The sequence below is a fragment of the Rhea pennata genome, chromosome 24, assembly GCF_028389875.1.
Source record: "Rhea pennata isolate bPtePen1 chromosome 24, bPtePen1.pri, whole genome shotgun sequence".
Lineage (NCBI taxonomy): Eukaryota > Metazoa > Chordata > Aves > Rheiformes > Rheidae > Rhea > Rhea pennata.
The window spans coordinates 1,304,957-1,325,605 of NC_084686.1; the positions used below are offsets into that span (position 1 = coordinate 1,304,957).

Below are 20,649 nucleotides of genomic sequence, written 5' to 3' on the forward strand. Positions count from 1 at the left end.
GCAGGGAAGTTGAGGTCTGACAAAGAAAACACATCAGTAACCCAACACTTAAAAGCTTGTCTGAAAAGCCATGCCTTCTCCTTATCCACCCACCTTGACTTTGCAGGGCCAAGTCCTGGGCTGCCCTGTCCTATCCTCTGAGCAGGTCTTCTCCAGCACAGTCCTTTCTCAGCTAGCCTGTGATGTGTCCCCAGACAAAGCAGTGCCTCCTGCACCCAGGCACAGCACCTCTACCGTAAGGTTCTCTGAAAACTAGCGGCTTCAGACGCAGGACAGCTCAGCCCTACAGTGGGTACCAATCTACCCACCTCAGCCTGGAAAGCCTCTCCTCAGAGCCACCATAAGGACACAGGATTTTGTTTTTCATAAAAAGAAGGCCCGTAATTGCAGCTCTGGGAGGGTTCACACTTGCAGCACATCACTGCTAATACCCTGCTCCACCAAGGAGCAAGGACACAGCTGTTTGCAGCTGGGAGAAAAAGTCTTCAGATGCTAATAAGCAAGATTAGCAAACCTAATTTTCTTCAGAACCAACCCCTTCTAGCTCAAATAGGGCTAAATCTTGCTAGTGTTGCTTCCTGAAGTGCCAGAGGAGCTAGTGCAAGACAGACTTAAGCAGTGAAGGCATTTACCATTGTTCTTACTGCACGTGTTTACTGAAGCTTTAGCAATGCCTGGACTCAAGGGTCTGTTCATGAGGGAAGGAAAACACCACTGCAACTGAGGGTATGCTAGTAACCTAACTCCTTCTAGTCTATTGTTGACAGAGGATGGGAGATGTTACCCATGAGAACTAACAACAGTTCACAGCATCTCTGAAAGGGCGGCAGGACTTTAGGACCTCTTGTCTTTACCTGCCCCAAAAGTGGGTCAGTTTCTAAGTCCAGGATCTGGTCCTGTTCCCTCCTTATTTACCAGTTCCTCTCCTCATTGCTTATTAGAGAGTCTGTGCCTGCAATTTACTGAAGGCCACAAAAGCCAGAACTGCCTAGACAATTCTGCGTTACGTAAATACATCACAAACCTCTGCCCTGCTGGACAGAGACAGCGTTATCTGGCAGGAACGCACGCAGTACGCAGCCATTGTGGAAGAGTCCGCTCCATCTACACAAGCAGCACAAAAGCCTTACCTCTGCTGGGCACCTTATTCCTACTGAATCCAGCAGTGGGCTGATGTCTGTATTGATGTGTCCCCAGCTCCTGCGCATGATTAGCAGTTCCTAGCAAAGATTCTGGGTCCCCGTGCCCTCCTGTGTTTACAAGCAGAGGGGTATCGAGGCAACCTTTGGTCAATGTATTTGAATTCTTACTGTCTGGAAAGCTGTCCCTGGTACCCTCACATGCACAGTCCTCCTCCATGCTCTCCGAATGGAACAGAGATGGCTGGTGTATATATCCATGCGGTGGCACTGATGCAGGTACCTGCTGGATACATTCTTGCGCCCTGATTTTTAAGAGATGCTGGGGGCTGTTCTGGGGATGGTATGCATCAGCACTCTGATAAGGCAAAGATAGCGACTGACGCTCCGAGAGGTTCTGTCCCATGCTGGTGCCCATATTCCCAGCATCCCCTTGACCCATATGCCTGAACAATTCTTGAAATTCTTGCTGCTGCTGCTGCTGTTGCTGCTGCCGCCGTTTGATGAGCTGTGCAAATTCTGCTTGGGGCAGCCGCACGTCCGTGTGCCCTGTGAGCGAGTGCCGGGGAGAAAGCAGTCCCTGGAGGATGTGCGGTACCTGCTGGTGTCGGTTGTAGTCGGGAGGTGTCGGGGACAACAGTGCTTGCTGTAGTGCCGATGCAGTGTAGTGCTGCTGTTGCTGATGTGCGTTTTGAGGGAAACTGGGATACTGGTCAAGCTGTGGGACTTTCAGGGCTTGCTGAGTTGGAGGAAAGCCAACTCCTCCTGATGGGCTGTAGTTGCTGGGGGAAACACGAGGCTGCTCTGGGAATAGGTGGGGATGTAAGTGCACCTGGTCGTAGTTAGCAGGGGGATACCTGTTCACATTCAGGCTGCAAAGAACAGAAAAACAAGTGACTCTCCTGCAGCGGCTCCACCTAAAAGCAGGGCTCTTCTGTGGCCATGCCCTGCACCAGTTTGAGAGCAGGAACGGCCCAGCTACCCCCAAAGAGGAGTGGCTAGAGCCATGTGCTTTAAATGACTCATTTGGGCCAACTAAAGTGTAAGGTGGTGTACCGCTGGCCAGTGCAAGTGAAGCAGAACCCGTGACTGAAGAGGAAAACATGATTTGAAAGAAGTTTCCGTTCTTACACAAAAGCAGCTCTCTGCCTAGGTTTCCTACTTGCTAGCAAGTAGGACTCTGGCATGAGGCAGTGACGGCCATTCCTGGAAAGGACATGCTTCCTAAGCCACATGCCTCAGCAGTCTTGAAGACTGCCAGAGCCCCCACTTGGGGTCAGAAGTGCTGCTCAGTGGCGGGAGACAGATCACTCCCTGCAACAAGTACCCAGGGCTGGCAAGAAAAACAGGTCTCAGTCAAATGGACAGCAGCTCTGTCTGATCCATCCCCACTTCTCCTTCCCTCTTCCCAGCTCAGAGAACCAGTGCAGACGGGGCTGCTGCTCTTACCTGTGCGACTCTGCACTGTCAGCGCTGAGCTGCTTGGACAGCTGCCTGTGACCATATGTGAGGGAGGCCATCAGGTTAGCACGGTGCTGCATCTGGATCTGGTTGGCACTCGGGCTGATGGACATGCCCCGGGCATGGGAGGACATACCCTGCCCTGCCACAGACGCCCCTTGCAGGAGGTTGTTGCTGACCATGTCACTGGGCTCCTGCACTTGAATAGTGACCTGCTGAGGCTGCGATTGCTGCTGCAGGCCCAGGCACGTCAGCCCCACAGCTGGGGGAGGGGAACAGTTACCAGACTGTGGAAAAATTGCGCTGTGGGACGGCATCCCTTGGAACTGGGACTGGGAGGCTGCACCTGCAAGGAACAAAGCCTTTCAGTGCCTGTGCCAGCCTGCAGCAATGCTCAGGAGCAAGCTCTGCTTGGCACAGAAGCTGCTGCTCTTCTGGGCCTCATGCAACACTAAGAATGCCAGTGTACTTCTGTGGGTGGTGAGAAGAGTGCTACTCCTGACTACTCCTTCATGCTGCGCCAGCGTGCAAAGGTCACTGCTAAAGCCCCTTGCAGGGAAAGAGAAACAAAGCTGAGTTTACAGTGATTTGCATAATAAATCCAAGAATATCAGCCCTTCCTCCCCACCCCAGAAGAGATAAGTATGTATCTTATGACATGAAACGTAACAACACATTCCAGCTGGCAAATCCTTGCGAATTCCTGATAACACCAGCCCTTGCTGCCAGATGGAGAATCTTTTACATCATCAGCAAACCACAAAAGGACTACAATGTAGGGGAAAAAACAAAAGCCCTCAACACCCCCACAAACTGTTTTCCACAGAGCTTTTATAAGACCATATGGTTCTGCCAAGTGGCCTGTCCAGAGGAGCGCAGATGGCTCAGTAAACTGTCACTGCTTACCATGGGGCTGTAGCACACTGCTGCTCACGGGAGGTGGGCTACTGTTTGGCTGCCTGAAGAGATGGTTATTAGGGTGGTTCGGGGGCGGGCTGGATGGCTGAATCCGTAACCTATGCAAGGAAACAAAGCATCTTTTCACCATGCATGCTCCTCATTAAGATGCCTTTTCAACTGTGAGAGCTGAACCCAAATGCTGTATTTTTGTTTTTTTTTCAATAAATAGCCCTTGTTTAGAATCCTAAGCTTTTTCCAATATGCTTTCTATTCTGAGGACCTACCTTCCTTAAGTCATGTAGGTAGTGAGCATGCCCCAGTGGCCAGAAGAGAAACCCTGAGACAAGGACACCACAAGTTCTTCTGATTCACTGTGGTCTGTGACAAAACCTTCCTTTCTCCTTTCCAACAATTCAGCCTGCCTCATCTACAAGTCACAGGTGATGAAGACAAGGACTGTTACCCAACATAAAGCCTGAAGAGGTTTGAGAAGCCCAGAAACAGCTCCCAACAGAAGACAATAGAGAAGCTACCTTACTGAAAACTAACATTTTCAAGCTGGTCAAAAGGTAGAACTCTGAATTATCTGTTCAGATGAGATCTATGCCTTCAAAGCACATTTCTGCTACTTCCAAAAAGCCTTCGGATGGAATTCATCTGAAAGGCTCCCACAGACAGAGGCACATGCCCCTGGGAATGGGCCCAGCCATTCTATCTTTATACATATCCAGACTGGCCCTGGGCTCTCCCAGGCCATAAGCTCTTTGCTGAGCTGAGTAAGATAAAACCCATTCCCCAGAGCTGCAGTGAAACAACTTCTTTACCTCTGAAGCTGGTGAGTGAGCAGAGCTGGCTGGTTTTCACATGGAGCTTGCAAGGGTGGAGATGGCTGAGGTGGCCGGATACAGTCCTGAACCAGGTACCAGAAAAAAGTAGTACTTGTGATCAATAATGCCTCAACTAGTAAGTTTAGAAACAGTTGATAGGTGAAACAGAATATATCCAGATTCTCCAGACATTCAATACCTGACTGCAGCTCTTGCTATCACAGCAGCTGCACAAACATCACTGCTGAGTCCTTCAACCTTGCTTCCCATTACAGCACGTTGAGCAGTCTCTACCTTGCCACATACAACTACCCTCCGCAATCCTGCTGCGACCCCCCTCAGTAGTCCTGTCCACAGCAATGCAGGAAAACACAGCTAAGGCTTGGGAGGGCCTGCCTTAGGCTCTAATACCTGAATCTGCTGATGAAGAATCTGATGGTGTTGCTCTTGCTGGTATAACATGTGCTGCTGCTGTGTCTTCTCCAGCGTCCTCTCGTCCATGTGCCCACCATACATCTTCTGTAGCTGCTCACACTCCTGCAAGGAATCCAGCGTACCCTCGAGGTGACCTTTTTGCGCATATGCTTACTGTGCCAAAAGGCGCTATTCTGTCATCTACCTGTCTGAAAAAGCCATCAAGAAAAACCTAATCCATTTAATTTGGGGGAGTCAGGTGTGTAATAACATGGCTAGCTCAATTCTTACGCAACAGAAAAGAAATGGACATGTCTGATACCAAGCTGGTAACATTTCATTCCCTTAAAATGAAAGCATAAAGCTCTAATCACTTCAAGGTGAAAAGAGTATCTCTCATTTCTACTGTGTTGCAAGGTGAAAGTCCTCTCCTGGGGCCAAATTCATCTCAAGTCTTCAGTAAGACGTAGCTGCATAGAGAATAGCACAACGTATACTCCAAAATATGGCAGCAAAAAATGCCCCTTTTCTGGGACGTTGTGGAATAGCCTGAGAACTTTGCTGCCACAGGAAATGCGAGAGATAGGCGGCCACACTCCGACAGTGCCAGTGGACCAGGCAGCCCATGTGAGGGCAGAGTATGGGCTCGTTTGTGGATCAGGCACCATCATACAAATCAGGCTGAGAATAGTCTCTGGAGCTCTGGAGGGGGATTCCCTCACTTCATCTTTGGAGCCTATAATGCTTAAGCTTCACTTTCCCTTCTTGGTAGGGAGTTTTGTAACTTACATCTCTATGGTCCTCCAAATTCCCAGAAAAGGGAGGTGGAAGCTCCCAGGGTTCCCAGAGTGCAGGTGAGCTACACAGGACATTCAGTAGAGTTGCTACAGACATACAGGAGGAGAATGGCTCCTCAGCTGGGAAACCACTGAATGCCCACAGCCAGGAGCTACATTAGGGGCAAAGATTTCACCCTTTGCTTCCTGAAGCAGTAATCTGGAGACAATAAAAAGCCCTTGCAGAGGCTCTTTCAACATCTCTCTTTTACCTGCTGAAGCTGTTTGATGCTACTGTTATTGCCCATCTTCTCCAGGTGGGCTTTGAAAGCCTGGATGCTGGCAGCACCATCAGAGAAGCGGCGAACCGGGGAGAAGCGTTCAGTAGGGAGGTGCAGGGTATTCGAGTCCTTGTAAATAGAACTGAACACATGGGGAACTGGGTTAGTGATGCCAGCTGAAAAACAAACTCCGCTACAGAGACGTTTAATTTACACCAGCCATGCCAAGTTCTACCTGCCCACTCATCCAGAATAAATCACATTTCAGATCAAGAAATAAAGTGCCATCATCACTGTGAACTGGAAACAGGATTATCAAGTATCCTTGGTGTCTGGACAGATAAATGTGTTTCAAGGTTGGAGATAATTCAACAACAAACCAGATCAGAAATGGGCAATGACTTGCCTACCCAAACGCGTCTGTCCATCAGACAGAAAAGGCCTAGAGAAACCACTCTGCACTGTAGAAATGTAGATTCACTAGTTACTTCCTGAGCCTTCCAGCTCACAAAGGCCCCGACTACACAGCTCACAGATGGAAAACGGCTCTCCTAATGCTGGCACTCTCTCCATTTAGAGAGGGACTGTGCACATGAGAAGACAGGCTGCACTGACCTCTCTGAGTAAGAAAATCTGCTGGCTTAGACCATACGTTGCTGCTGCTGGATCCCTAATGATCCCTTATCAAGTCTAGATTCTTTTCCAGAAGTTAGTGTTTGGAAAGCAGAAGCTTGTAGATTGTTCCTTCAGTTTAGCAGCCAAAATATACACTGACTTTTTTCCAGAGCTGATTCCCCAAAAGTTAGGGCTCCCCACTATGACAGTCAAGCACCAGGTTCCTTCCCTGCCTTCAAGGGTACATTCTGTGTTAATAATAACAAAGCTAACTTTCCCTATACACACAGATTGTGCCTTAGCATAAACAGAATCCAGTTTCTCTCTCTGCCCTAACTGTTTCTGTGCAAATTCAATCTATAAAACCCAACAATCAATATTAAGAGTACAGGATGCAAGAGAAGCCTTCTGTGAGCAGGTCATGGAGACCAGGTTTTTGTAGTATCCCTCTGCCATCCTGGTACTAAATTTAGCAGACCACCACCTAGCTGCATACTAGTGAACTACTGCAGGCAAATTAGTGCCTTAGCTACTCTGAGTATAGCTCTTTACTGAAGTCTGTTCCAAGAAGTAAAGCAATTTCTCCTGGGAGAGCTCTCCCTTATCAGAACATGACTGATGCTGGAATATTTCCAGGGTGTTGGCTTCAGTCACTGTCACTTAGGCTGGCTTACCCAAGTGAACTTCAGTTTCTATAGATTACATTCAACTTTCTTCTGAGGACAGAGCTGTGCCATTGCCTTTTGATAATGTCTCATCCGTTACTCTGATCCATCTAATCTTCTGTCACAGAAAGCAGAAGCTACAGATAAAAATTATGCTGCAGTTCCCAAACACATCTGGCCAGGGCAGAACACTGCTGCCTACTGCACTTCCATTCCACTTTCTGCAACATTATCGTAAGCAAAACTGGGTCATATATAAGAAGGTGGCTTAAAATATGCTAAGTGTTGGAGTAAAACCCACAAGCTGTTCAAAAGCCAAGATCTATTTATGTGATGACGCAAGACTGCCAGTAGTTTCTGTGCCCTGCGTCTCGGACATAACTGGGAGAAGTTTGTTTAGGCCATGGTCAGGTGCAGTTTTCATGATTTCTCAGGCAAACGGTAAGAGGCAGGTTCACAGCATGTTATGACACGGAGCGTGGAATGAGCAGATACCACCCTGTGCATGACAACAAAACACAGTCATATGACTCCAAAGCCCAGAGGCAGAGATGACACAAAAGTATTTACAGAGTATGTTTCAACATTCTTGTAAAAAAATCAACTCCTGCAATGCATGAATAATCCAGCTTACCTTTGCTATTTGAAGCAATCCTTAAAGTAGCACACAGCATTTTCTGGTTATTTTTCAAGCTGTACTTCTATTCCTGTCAAGCTTTTCTGTGACTCTAGAAATGTCTTTCCCCTCCTGCTCTTCCCATCCCCCAAGCATCTCTATGAGAGAGTAACTTCAGGGAACATAGGTGCTTATCTTGACTCTTCCAGAGTTCCAGCGTGGCACTAACACTGTCTCGGTCTGCTCAGAGTTCACCTGTCTCTGCTGATTACATCAGTGCTCAGCTCAGCAGGTATCTGGCTACAATAAAAAGTGCTTTGTCAAGCTTGCCAGCGTGAGCTGGCTGGAAGATTTAACAAGAACACAAATCTAGCCTGGGTAGGTAACTGCCTTCTCAACAATCGAAACCAACAGGCAGCAAACTCTGCAGTTTTGCAGCTGGTTTGCACCCTCAGCACTGAGAGGTTTTGAGTGCAATTTTTAAGCTCTGTCTGTGGCATTAGTGTCTCCAGTGTGCTGCTGTGCCAGGGAGTCTCTTAAATTAACACCTCTCTCAATCAATAGTCCCCCACCCACACATTTTGAGTGCATTTTGGTCTAATATGCAGCTGTTCCCTCTATCCCAGATATTTTGTTTTTTCTTCCCACCTCAGCTTCCCCCACCCACATCATTCCCATTAGGGGTCCAGATGAGAAATAAAATGACTCTCGAGGAGCTTTGCAAGGAGACTTTGCAGTCAAAACACACAACTCTGGTGCCTAACAGTGAGGTTTTTAAGCTCTGGCATAGATGACTTAGTGTACTCTTTCCCCTGCCTCTGACTCCAAGATATTCTACAGAAAATCTGCTATTTACTACAAGGTTAGCACCTATCAATACAACTGTAAAGAGCTCTCCTCTAAACTGAATAGCTTGTTCCCCACCCTTCAGTGATGCCAGCCATTCTGGCAAATAATCTCCAGCCACAAAAATAGGACCAGAGGAGAAAAGCTTGCCCCTGCACTGCTTGTATCTGCAGGCGTCAGCCCAGAAATCCGGTGTCCCCAACACAGTCAGATTTCTGCTCTGCAGGTCTGCTCTTTATACTCTTTCCTCCTCCTCACCCCTCCCCGCCAAGCGGGATGTCCTCAGTGCTCCATTCCAGCCAACATCTGAGCAGGTTTCCTGGCGCAAAGCTGCCCGAACGGCCGGTGCCATTACTCACCGGTGCTGATCGGGTACCAGGTGTGGAGCCCAAGCCCGGGGTCGGAAGGACTGCTGTCCTAGCTGCCTCTGCAAGTCTGGAGGGATTTCAGCTGTAGGGTTGGTCATTGCCAGAGTGTGTCTTTTTGACCTATTTGCCAAGTATCTGCAACAAGCAGGAGCACATTTTATAAGAGACTGATGGGAGTACTCCAAAAACAGGGAGCGTTAGATAATCCAGAGCAAACGTGAAGAAAGAATGCTTGCTGCTGTGCTCAGAACCAACTGGGAGTGGTGCAACACCTGGGGAAAAGCACACCAGACTGCCCGTGCCTGTGAGACCACTGGGTCTCCTGTGCTTAGAGAACAAATGGCGTTTTAGCTGCTCGCATGCTAACAGCGGCCTCAGGAAGAAAGAGTAGCCATTTGCTTTTCCCAGCAGGAAAGCCATATTTCATCTCAAGAAAAACATTGGTGTGCTCCTTTGGCACTACCAAAGTGACTAGCTGCTTTTGACATGGATTCCTGCCACTAAAAGCCTCTCCCAAAGCCCCACTGAGCCATGGGAAAGTCTGTATGCGGGGAGCCAAGAGACTAGTCATGAATAATTTTACCAAGAATTAGCCAGAGAACTGGCTCAAAGCAGAGCTGCTGCTCAACTTCACCCTCGCAGGTTGGCCTTTGCACTTCAGACCTAACCTGCAATGCCTCGGGCCTGGCGTTTGAACAGAGGTCAGCTTGTGAAAGGGTGCACGAGAGAGACAGCACCGGAGATCAAGGTCGGGTAGAGCCTCCTGCTGCCCTAGGTGCATGACAAACAGCAGAGCGGCCGGAGGGACGAAGGGCTGGTGCCCAGACCAGGCAGAGTGCGCCATCTAGTCCCTGCTCGGCTCTCACAGCAGAGTCTGAAATTGCCCAGCGATGCTCAGGCAAAAACAGCAAGGGAAGCTGAAGCAGCAAGGCAGTCCTTTCCTCTGGAGCCACAGCCCTCAGCACTAAAGCTGGGCTTGACTCTTGCACCAGAGTGCGAGGCTTGCAGTTGAAACTGAAGTGTCCCCTGCATTTGTACTAATATGCTTCAATTCTTTTTCCAAACCCTCTAAGACTGGGGGAGCGTACAGGGCAGAGCCTCTGCTTTGGCACGGATGTCACCAAGGGCTGCGCAGTTCTTCTAGTTGTTGCCCTGAATTTCTAGTTACATTAGCTGCAGCAATGCTTGGACCATCCAAATACAAAGGGCCAGAAAAGACAAGCAGTGATGCACCTACCCAGGATCCCGTGGTCTGTGACAAGTATTGGGGCCAGCACTTTACCTGCTCAAGGACAGGTAGGATAAGTGCCCATTTATGAACTGAGCTAGCCTATTTCCACTCTTGTAATCCAGCAGCAAAAAGACAGCTCTGGTTACTGCTATAAAAGATCCTTTGGCCAGTGAGAGCCAGGAACACTAAAGGGAATTCTCACCTTCTAATTTTTTGTAAGGCTCTCTGCAACTGCAGCTTGCAAGTTGCAGAGAACAGCAACAATTAATAAAGCTGTTACCTCCTTCAAAAATAGCCTTTTCTTGGCTAGCTGCTAAAGCCACTTAAGCAGAAGGCAGCAAGTTAAGAGAATGAAGACTACTTAGTGTTGTGGTAATCTGCCAAAGTTGGTGCCATTAGCTGTTTAGGAACCATTTGATGGAGACATAGAAAGTTTCCCAGAGAGCTTTACAGTTGTGGTTTGCTAAGATCATTTTATTTCAGACCTCTAGGGAACAATCAAATCATGAGCTATAACAGTGTTTTGGGTGGAAGAAAGTTTCCCAAAGCTCAAAGGAGATGCAACTGTTCCCTGGAGTAGAAAAAAAGAATGTGCACTGTTTTCAAGGTCAAATTAAGCAGGGCAAAAATTGCTCGGGGATGGCTGCAAAGAGAGTGTTCAGACCACTGTTCTGAGAAGCTAAATATTCACATCTGTCCCTTATGTTAATACTATTCACCCTTCTCCTTTGACGACTAATGGCATATTGCAGCATACGAGGTGGAGAGTAACTTAACATACTACCAGAACAGGGCTTTTACTGGGCCATCCGGAGGAAGGAGAACATATATGGTATGAGAGGACTAAGGGTAGCACTGTCAAAAGCCGCTAAGTGACCTACGAGTCCACAGAACCTTGTCTTTCAGTAGGATCTGAACATTTCAGTAGCATCCAACCATTTTAGTGGCTTGCACCCTGTGAAATATTGCACGAGTTTCAAGATCTTTCCACCTGAGCCTCAAAGACTCAATGGAAAAGTGAAGTTTTAGAATAGGAGAAGTGAAAGTCTGGCCCGATAAGATGCCTACAGGCCTCTTTGCCAAGAATCAGAAAGACTTATCTGATCTGCACAGTCAGAAAGACTTTAACTGTGTCTACTGCCTGAGGTATCGCTAGTAGAGATTATGGGCCTTAAATTACAACTTTTAATATGCATCTGGGCAGCACGCTTATGTACAGCTGCCAGTATAGTTTATGTTCCTGAGCCCTGCTAGGGTAGACAGTGTACAGCTAGGGAATAGCAGCTTAACAGTCACTGAACATAGCCTGCAGCTTAGTGTCTGGAGGTGCATGCTCTTCACTTGCTCGATACTGTGATTTAGCCCAATTCCTTTCATCATGCTGCCTTGCAGCTGGGGCAGGTCAAGAGCATGTATGTTCTCATTATGGTGGCTCATGAGATAAACAGCAGCTTGTGAAACTGGAAAATACTGTGCGAGTGTGCACAGAGATGAGGGTGACAAAACTAGAGTATGAGGCTACTGGCTATGCAGAAAACATGGGTGGGTGGGTTCTGCTGAAGTGCTCTGTCAATTCTAAGATGGGACTGGAAGTGAATTCCTTCTCATGTACCAGCTTTGACTTTTTTCTAAACTCAAGTAGGCAACAGGAACATCAGTACACACTCTGCACAACCTATCACTGCACGCAACCACTGTTCAAAGCCCCTCTTTGCTCTGAAACACTGAAATGAGAAGAGCTGACAAAGCCCACAGAATATCAGCTCAACCAGCTCCAGCTGCCTTCCGATCACCCCTCACTGAATCCTTCTCTCAAGTGTAATCCTCGAGGAGATGCTACCTTAACTCAAGGTGATGCCTGTGAGAGCTGGGGGGAAAAAAAATCCAGAAAATTTATCAAATTTGAGGTAGGAAACAGGAATACTCGATAATCATACCCATTCACATGTAGTGCACCAGCTGGTTAGCAGAGAAGTAACTACACAGTAGCTACTAAGAAAACGTTAGCAATGCTGTTAGTGTTTTCAGAGATTGAGAAAGTGCAAGCATACTTTACCTGCTTCCCAGTATATATCTGAAGCAGACAAAGAGAACAGAAGTGTCCAGCCAGATAACTAATAATCCTTCCCTTATTGGAGCAGACTATTCTAAGGCCTACTGCTAGAATTAGAACCCTACAAGCCTAGAGATACCTGTATTTCCAGCAAGCTCACTTTGTTTACGGCATCAGAGTTGGATGTTTACTGCATGTCTTGATACAAAAGCTGCATTCACACCCAAGGCCACAGATGAGATCTTCCTACCTCCATCACTCAGCAGGGAGGGGTGAATCACTTAGCACTCATTTTGCAGGTTAGTTTGGATTGCATGCTGGTGCACACTAAGCAAAGGAATTTAGCAGTTTCAGAGTTTCTGGACAACCTACCCCTCAAATAATTTACAGAACTTCGGGCAAGTCCAGCTTCATAAGCATCTATCAGTGTCAAAGAAGTAATTGCCTACAGTAATCAACATCCACAAGAACAAAAGCAATGTTGAGCCTTCACTGTAATCAACATGGTCGCCTGTCATGAAGTTGCTCCTGTTTTAATTCAATTGTAGATCACCACAGGCTGAGTCTCTGAGGGTAATAAGGGCAAATGTTAACAGACTGGAGGTTACCTCTGCACAGCTTCCTGATCTGGCTCCCCATCGGAGCTCTCCTCATCCACAGGTGTTACAGCAGGGACAGCCTACAGAGAAAAGAGAAGCCATGGGTTCCAGAAGGCAGCCAAGCACCATCCCATCTGCACTGCAGACACCTGACCTACTCATACAGCCTTTCACAAGGATATACACCAGCTCCTCTGCAACACTGAACCATGCACTCAAGAAACCCTTCTGAACCTTTGCTTCATACAGAACTGCCTGTACAAGACTTTTTCCTCTTTTAGTATCACCAGGAAAATTCACTGATATACATGTATCAAGGATGAAAGAATCAGCTTTAAAGCCCAAGAGAGTTGCTTTAATTTTCTCTCTTTGATCAGCTAAAGAGAAGAAAAGCAATCGTAACAAGAAGTCCAGTTTGTCAGTTCCAAAGGGAACTATGTGAGTTGCCAGGGATAGGAGACCACAAAACTCTGCCACGAGAGGACAGAGTACACTGCCAGTCTGGGAGGGAATCCTCTGGAAGGAAGCAGGCACAGACCCTGCAGTGCTTCCAAAGCACTACAAAACAGTCCACTACTCTGCCTCCAAGAGCAGATATTTAAAAGCACACCACCAATTCTGTTCTTTTCTTTTGCTACTTACTGGCGTCATAGTGACAAGCGGAGATGGACCTCGGGGACGTTTCAGCAGTTGCTGTGCATGTAACTGGATGTTAGCTCCACCATCTGATGCTCTCCGCCCCAGAGGGCCCATGCCATTCAACAGCTGCAGAGTCGGGGGCTGCAGCAGAGACTGCTCCTGAGAAGCACATATGGCACAGTTATCAACTCAGTATAAGCTCCTCTAGTACCTGAACCATAAGATCACAAACTGAGACATTACCATGAAATAAAACATGCTTTTGGGACTTGAGGAGAGATAAGGGAATATCATCAACATCTCAGAGCAAAAGTGGGACAGAAAGAGGCAGTGTCAGTGGAAAAGGAGCATTTAACTCTTCATCTCCCAGCACTCTGCTTTAGCTACTAAGTATGCTACCACCTACAGCTCCAAAGCCAGATACTACAGCCCGATCTCTCCCCAGCCTCTTAATGAATTTCATATTGTAGTGATCTTGCATTCTCTGTTTTTTTTTTTTTGGTATTTTTGTTTTTTTAAATAATCAGCTAGACTCATGCCTCAAGAGACAGCAAAAATCTTGAAGCTTATGGAATTCAAGGAGCTAACAGAGAGAGTCAGTGATAGAGCATGCATGCAAGTGAGAGCATGTGCAAACACACACCAATGTGCCTATGTGGCTCGGGCTGCAGTAGGGAGTGCACGCATTGGTCAGTACCTTGTATTCCAGCTGCCCTGTGGGCTGCAGGTTCTGCCTTGGCAGCACGTTGTGCATGAAGTTCACATTCGGGGTCACTTGCAGGAATGGAGCCTGAGGAGTGACACGAGGGAAGCCAGGCAGGAGTTTCTGCAGATCTTCCATGACTTCCGTCCTGTGCAATCACAATCACAGACAAGGTGACTTAGCAATGATGCAAAGAGAACCACCCATGAGCTCAGTGCATGCAGCTTCCCTTCACAGAAGAAGCAAGTGGCCTTCTTCCTGCTCCAAAAAATGGTCACAGAGAGTAGCCAGGCAGTTCTTCAGTTCTCATTTGTCTCTTTTTCCCCAAATTCAGACTTACCAGTGCTAGCCCTTTCCGTTAACCTTGATTACACTTAACATCACAAAGACTTTAACTAGGACATGATAGCAGTGCAGCTTAAGTTGGACACTGGCTTACTCACCAGCCAGCACAACTATAGCTTACATATAGTTAATCAGATATAAGGAAGGAATCTCATCCACAGCTGAAGCAAGCTAAGCAATAGGACCAGGATATTTTTTCATGTCTTGTGCATTTAAAAAGACACTTTTGCAAAAGAGGCATCTTAAATTTCTTTCCCTATCCAGCGAAGACCCAATTTGAAGGAATAACTCCAAGCTACTCACAGGAGGAGCAGGAAACCAAAAAGCTGTCTCTCAGCTATGATGCAGATACACTCATCACCACCGGTCTGGCTAGAATGAATCAGAGGCTTAGGACTGAGGGGCATGCTATAAAGTATGTTTCTTAGCCTAGAAACTGTAGAGCATTACCAGTCCAAAAGAAATCACCTCTTATATGCTACAAAGCCTGGAAGTCCCCTTAAAGCATTAGCTTCTCATATGCCAATTTAATCACGAATAAATCCCTGACCTCTCAGAAGGATGGAAGCCGTTTTCTAGGAGCATCCTGCAACCTTCAAAACCAGATGCACTCACTGTTCATAGGATATCACAGAAAGCTAGAAACAAATTGTCCCAACAACTATCTAGAAGGAGCTAACAAGTAAGAAGAGTTCCTTTAATCCTCCATCAGGGAGGGAGAGCTCGATACTAACCGTGGGTCAGCTACTCCAACCGTGTGCCTTCTCATTGAGAGGTAACGGACAAGAGCTTCAGGTGATGGCTCTTCCCCTTCGTCACTGTCCAAGTTCATCGTTCCATCCGTCTGGGCAGGAAAAATATTGGAGAAATTGAATTACAATGCAAAGTTCCAAAGGCTTCACTGCAAGCCCAGGAAAAGAACCTGCAAGTGTCACCAAGGAAGATGCCTTACCTCTACAATTTGATTTTCAGGGTTGATAAGCTGGACTTGTGGCACATTGATGCTCAAGGTATTGCCTGCCTGTTCTGTCTGCTGAGCAGAGGGATCAAAATCAAGACACAAAGTTAGTATCTCTTACAACACCTTTACAAACACTGCTGGCTTAACATGAGCACATAGGCCTAACACATTTGGGAACTGAGAAGGAACCCTGGAGCCACTGAGGTGTCTTTATTCTTAATTCTCAAAGGATTGTCTCATTTCCCCTCCTCCCTTTTGTTCAAATGGCTTCAGCATCTTTTCTGCTTCCTTTAGGACCTGATCTCTCTTTAAGCAAACACTCTCTTCTTGGATAGCAGTACAAGTTCAGCAAAGAGCATCATACAACAGTCCTGTTCTGTTTAACTCTAGTTCCCATGCACTAACTTTCATGTTGCCTACTCTGTCACTAAGTTAACTAACACTGGATTGTCTGAAAGGTATTAGCTAACCCCACAGTCGTTGAACAGACTGTTCCTTATCTCAGGATTATGGCATCCTCAGTACAACTGAAGTTCTTATACAACGAACATTATGATATTCCTACAAGGATGAGGACACTCACAAACAAGTCTAAGTTTAGTAGGTAAGGGACTGGGCTAGCCTTCTAGGGCTGGAAGAACATTACACAAGAGGGATCTACCTGGATGTTAGCTGAGGTGGGGAAGGTCATTGTCCGTGGCATACTTGGAGATGCTGCAATACGCAGGTTCTTGTGTCTCTTCAGACGGTCACATAGCAAGCTGTAGATTGCACTGTAGTGATCATAAGCATCAGCTCTTAACGACTAAGAGGGGAAAAGAAAAAAGTGGTCAGATCCTTCTGTCAAGTAATAAAATAAGCTCCACACTGTGCTGAAGTCACTCAGTTACAGAGGTGAGAAATGGCAGACACGGACATTTGCTCACTAACTGAAAGAGCCGGCATGTGACTATGAGCTGTAGCGTGTTACCTGAATTGTGCGCTCTTTGTCCAGCCCCATATCTGCCATTGCTAGCAAAACATCTTCGTTCAGTGGCTCCATCTGCCTCTCAGTCTTCAGGTGCTGACACTCTGCTATCAGCTGTAAGAACACAGACACACACTTCAGTGCGTACATTCCCAAAGGCACATTGATGAGTCATAACGCCCTAGAGAACCAATTCACCATGCTCGGGCTGCAAGCTGGCATAAGCTTTGACAGCTGATGGCAAACCAATTCACAATCCAGCACCTTAGGGTGTGGAAGTGCTAAGGGGGAAAGATACAGTAATATACAGGAGTCCAAGGGAGATATGGAAAACAGGACAAGTGGGCCACAGACAAAGCTGAGAGGCCGTATCCCAGCCTTGTAACGAGAAATCTCCAACAGCCAGAACAAATATCCAGGCTACGTGCCTGGAGTCCATTTGCAGCCCTGCATGCCCTGGCTGGTCCCCATTCACACACCAGCACACTTCTGCTGCTCACCGTGTCAAACTCCGCATCAGACTCCCCAAGCTTCATCCACTTATGTTTGCAGATCTGTTCCATTGAGAGCCGCTTACTAGGGTCCAGGACCAGCATGTGGCGGATCAAATGTTCACATTCTGCATGGGGGCACAAAGAGACCGAGTAATCCACAGTGAGGGACAAGACTTCTGCAAAAGGCAGCTTTGCACTGCAACAGCAAAAGCTCTTTTTTCTTTCAAAGCAACACATGCTTCTCTGTAGGCAGCCATTCACACAAAGCAGAATATTGCTTCTCCTTCTGTACCATCCACACCCATTCAGTCCTCGGCATACAACTCAGCTGCTGACATCCGATGGTATGTGCCAGCAGCTACTAAGGACAAGGAACACAGCTCTTTCCAGACAGAGCCTAAACCAGATTTACGCACAAAGTTAATGAGACTCCATGTGTCACTGAACACCCAAAGCCTTCTGGCTAAGCACCAGTCTGTATCGGCTACTGGAACATAGAAGTTTTCCTCAAGAAACCTCAGTAGTTTTCCCATTCCAAAGCAGAAGCATCTCCCACTTTTTTGGGTTGCAAAGGGCAGTGCAGCACTGGTTCACACAGCCAAATGTCTAACACTGCTGGAATGGCTATGCATTACAATACCCTCTTCCAAAGCCTGTTTTCACTGGCCATATGTTCTTCAAGTCTCACTTGAAATTAAGCTTGCTGCACAGTTTTATTGCCAATACACCTTCAAGTCAGTATGTCTCTTTTACCTATAGACCGCCCTCCCCCCCCCAAAAAAAAATCATGTAGGATTTCCCCATGCTAAGAAGAAAGAAGCTGCCCAAGCCAAAGGGACCTTGCGCTGTCTGTTGGAGCCCCTAGGTGGCATGCTGTGACCCTGTCCCTCACCGCCTTGCTAACACGCCAGCCAGGGGCTGCAACTTGCATTTCAGTGTGGAAGGGCAAACCATGGCAGCTATCCATCAGGCTGCCAGCATAGTCCTGGCTCACTGCAGGAACACACCTTTCCCAGGCAACTTCCACAGAATAACAAGTAGCACCACCACACTTGACCTAAGCTCGAAGCATATAAATCTGAGGAAAAATTCAGCTTGGAACCACAGAAGGGTGTCTCTTACTTTCCTGCTCAATTTTCCACTTAAGGGGGGTTATAAAATACAAGCTAGGATCCTCCAAACACAGAAGAGATTCCCCACTCAGCAGCAGCACAGGACATAGAGAAAACGTTGAAATTTGTAGCAAGCAGCAAGCTCTTCTTGCTTGTTCTTGCTCTCTCTCTCTCTTTTTTTTTTTTTTTTTTTTGGTCAATGACTACAAACTTGCATGAAATATACTTACCAAGCTACCTTGATCTAGAGGAATAAGAAGTACAGTTTTGCCCAACCTGTTTAACACTCAATGTTGCATCTTTTACAGAACCAGCTCCAGAGCACCACAATGAACACCCCGTCTTCACCAGTGCTGAAGGTATCTGGTACCTGCAGCAGCTGATGGCAAGTTTTCAAAGGCAAAATATCTCCAGCATGTCAGTGAAGACTTCATCAAAGTATTCTTTTCAACTGGTAACAGAGCATCACAGCTCTGCTACAGCACTGTGTGATATTGTAAGTGGTCTTCACCATGTGCCTCCTATCAAAGTGGGAGGTTGTTGAGGCTCTCCCCAATTTTGGATAGGATCTAAGCTTACTCAAAGAAAAAACAAAACAAAACAAAACAAAAAAACTCACCCAGCCAACCAAAAATGAACCACTGATGTTTGCATTTTCTATGCAAAGAGAAAATTTTCTCCAAGTAAGAAAGCAGGTAAGGAAACTCTCAGCTGGGTCACTCCACACAGGCCATGCCAGCCCAAGCTAAATTATTCTTTAATCCAAGGTTCTATTTCCTCACTTCCCCAAATTTAGTAAAAGTATCTTTGCTAGCATGTTGCTATGGCTTATATAGTTATATATACAAAAACTGAGACATTAAATAAGAATATCTGGGCTTCTGAAGCCTAGATTCAGAAATCATTTTAGCTTACATTACAAATCACTATCCAGCTGATAGAGTTTCCTGGCATATCATCTACTGGCATATAAATCAACTGGTATATTAAAATTTAAGCATGTCAAAAAAAAGTCAAAGCAGAAATGCTGCTGTGTCTGCTCAGTGCTGCAGGCACATCACAGCGAGCAAGATACCTTACCTGTGGACATAAAAAATGGAATGCGAAATTTCCCACTAAGTACCCTTGCGCGCAGATTCTGCAGCGTGCTCCCATCGAAGGGCAGAGCGCCACAAACCAGCACGTACAGGACCACACCAAGACTCTGCGTTCAAAACAAAGGTCACATCAGCAACACAGGGAGAGGCTGGGACACGGCAATTAGCGGTAGTAAGTGCAATTTAAAAAAATGCAAATCCCATTGGAAAGGACCTTGCTGAGGTCTCAGATCCAGGCCAGTCTAATTTGTCCTTCAAATTTCGGCTCAATTTAGGGTTGCTTTCAAGCCTCAAAATCCAGTGGTTAAAGAAGCCTACAGTTCCAAACCCACCTCTAGGCAACCCAGCGCCACCATGACAGACTGGGCCACATCCACGCCTAGACTAAGAACGTGAACTTCGACAGAATGACAAAAACTCTGTCGTGGCACTGTGGTCATTTTACACACAGTCGGAAGGCAGCCTGCAGGTCATACTGCCCTTCTCTCCCACTCTTCATGCTTCACTACCAAAGCCCAGGATAGGGCCCACAAGGAGAAAAGGAAGGATGGTAGGAGTCACATGTGCATGTTCCACATGGCAACTGATTCAGTGTCTGAAGGCAGGACCATACTGTCTCAAAGCAGGCTTTACTTTGCTTAGCTAGTACCATGAACGGAGCTGTCTTGAGCCTCTCTGCTGAAGTGCTCTCTGCAAAGCCAGAGCAGGGTAAAAAAATAAATAAATAAAACAAGAAAGAGAGGTTCATCACATACCCAGATGTCAACCTTTGGACCATCGTATTCCTTTCCTTCAAAGAGCTCTGGAGCAGCATAGGGAGGACTCCCACACCAGGTTTTAAGCAGTTGACCAGGCGTGAAGATGTTACTGAACCCAAAATCTGAAAGAATAAGGAGATAAAGAGAACTGATTAGAGGAATATGTGATCCACTCCAACTGCTGTAAACAAATGATATTTAAATAAATTGCTGTGTCTAGTAAGGTCACATATAACCCCATAATGGATAACTGTCATACAGAAAAAAAGGAGCACAAAAGATGCAAGGAGAGCAAGAGCAAAGCTGAAACCACCCAGAAAACTTGCAGTTTTGCTCCCTTGGAACTGAGAAAAAGAAGAAAAAGAGTATTTACAGCAGCGTAACCGCTTCATACAGTATGAAGCGCATCTCGTTTAAACAATCCTTAGCAAAGTAACCGAGCTTAAATCTGCTTCACATGCTACAACTACACTGCTTCAGCTTAATAGAACACAAAGATCTTTCCAAAAGGTTGTTCTTTGTTTTGCAGATACACGCGATTCTCCTGGGCTGGAGTCTATACATCAGCAATCAGACCAGCCAGGGTTGCTCTAATTCAGATGAATAGCTTGAAATTAGGCTTCCAATTTACATTCAAAAGATCCCACATCAATCTTTTATGTTAATTTCCAACCTTCACCTTCTCTGATGGCAGTTTCACCATTTCATTATGAACAGGGCAGCTGCCAGCAAAGACAAAACGCAGATGAAGAAAAAAAAGAATGGGAAATTTTCATTTATTT

General features: G+C 46.6%; 1 protein-coding gene across 10 annotated transcripts in view; it reads right to left on the reverse strand.

Annotated features, from left to right (window-relative positions):
* Positions 1-20,649, reverse strand: part of SIK3 (SIK family kinase 3) — a 104,201-nt gene that overhangs the window by 6,981 nt on the left and 76,571 nt on the right. For 5 of the 10 annotated variants that reach the window (XM_062594464.1, XM_062594461.1, XM_062594459.1 and 2 more), the window contains 17 exons: positions 19,865-19,989; positions 19,093-19,216; positions 16,907-17,025; positions 16,410-16,520; positions 16,101-16,244; positions 15,431-15,511; positions 15,213-15,322; positions 14,128-14,281; positions 13,434-13,589; positions 12,801-12,871; positions 8,900-9,043; positions 5,790-5,940; positions 4,739-4,864; positions 4,325-4,410; positions 3,507-3,616; positions 2,589-2,946; positions 1,131-2,011 (listed from right to left, as the gene is read on the reverse strand). In XM_062594464.1, coding sequence (XP_062450448.1) covers positions 1,131-2,011; positions 2,589-2,946; positions 3,507-3,616; positions 4,325-4,410; positions 4,739-4,864; positions 5,790-5,940; positions 8,900-9,043; positions 12,801-12,871; positions 13,434-13,589; positions 14,128-14,281; positions 15,213-15,322; positions 15,431-15,511; positions 16,101-16,244; positions 16,410-16,520; positions 16,907-17,025; positions 19,093-19,216; positions 19,865-19,989 — 3,051 coding nt within the window. The remainder of the gene's footprint in view (positions 1-1,130; positions 2,012-2,588; positions 2,947-3,506; positions 3,617-4,324; positions 4,411-4,738; positions 4,865-5,789; positions 5,941-8,899; positions 9,044-12,800; positions 12,872-13,433; positions 13,590-14,127; positions 14,282-15,212; positions 15,323-15,430; positions 15,512-16,100; positions 16,245-16,409; positions 16,521-16,906; positions 17,026-19,092; positions 19,217-19,864; positions 19,990-20,649) is intronic. The other 5 variants (XM_062594465.1, XM_062594460.1, XM_062594467.1 and 2 more) reach the window with 3 other exon arrangements.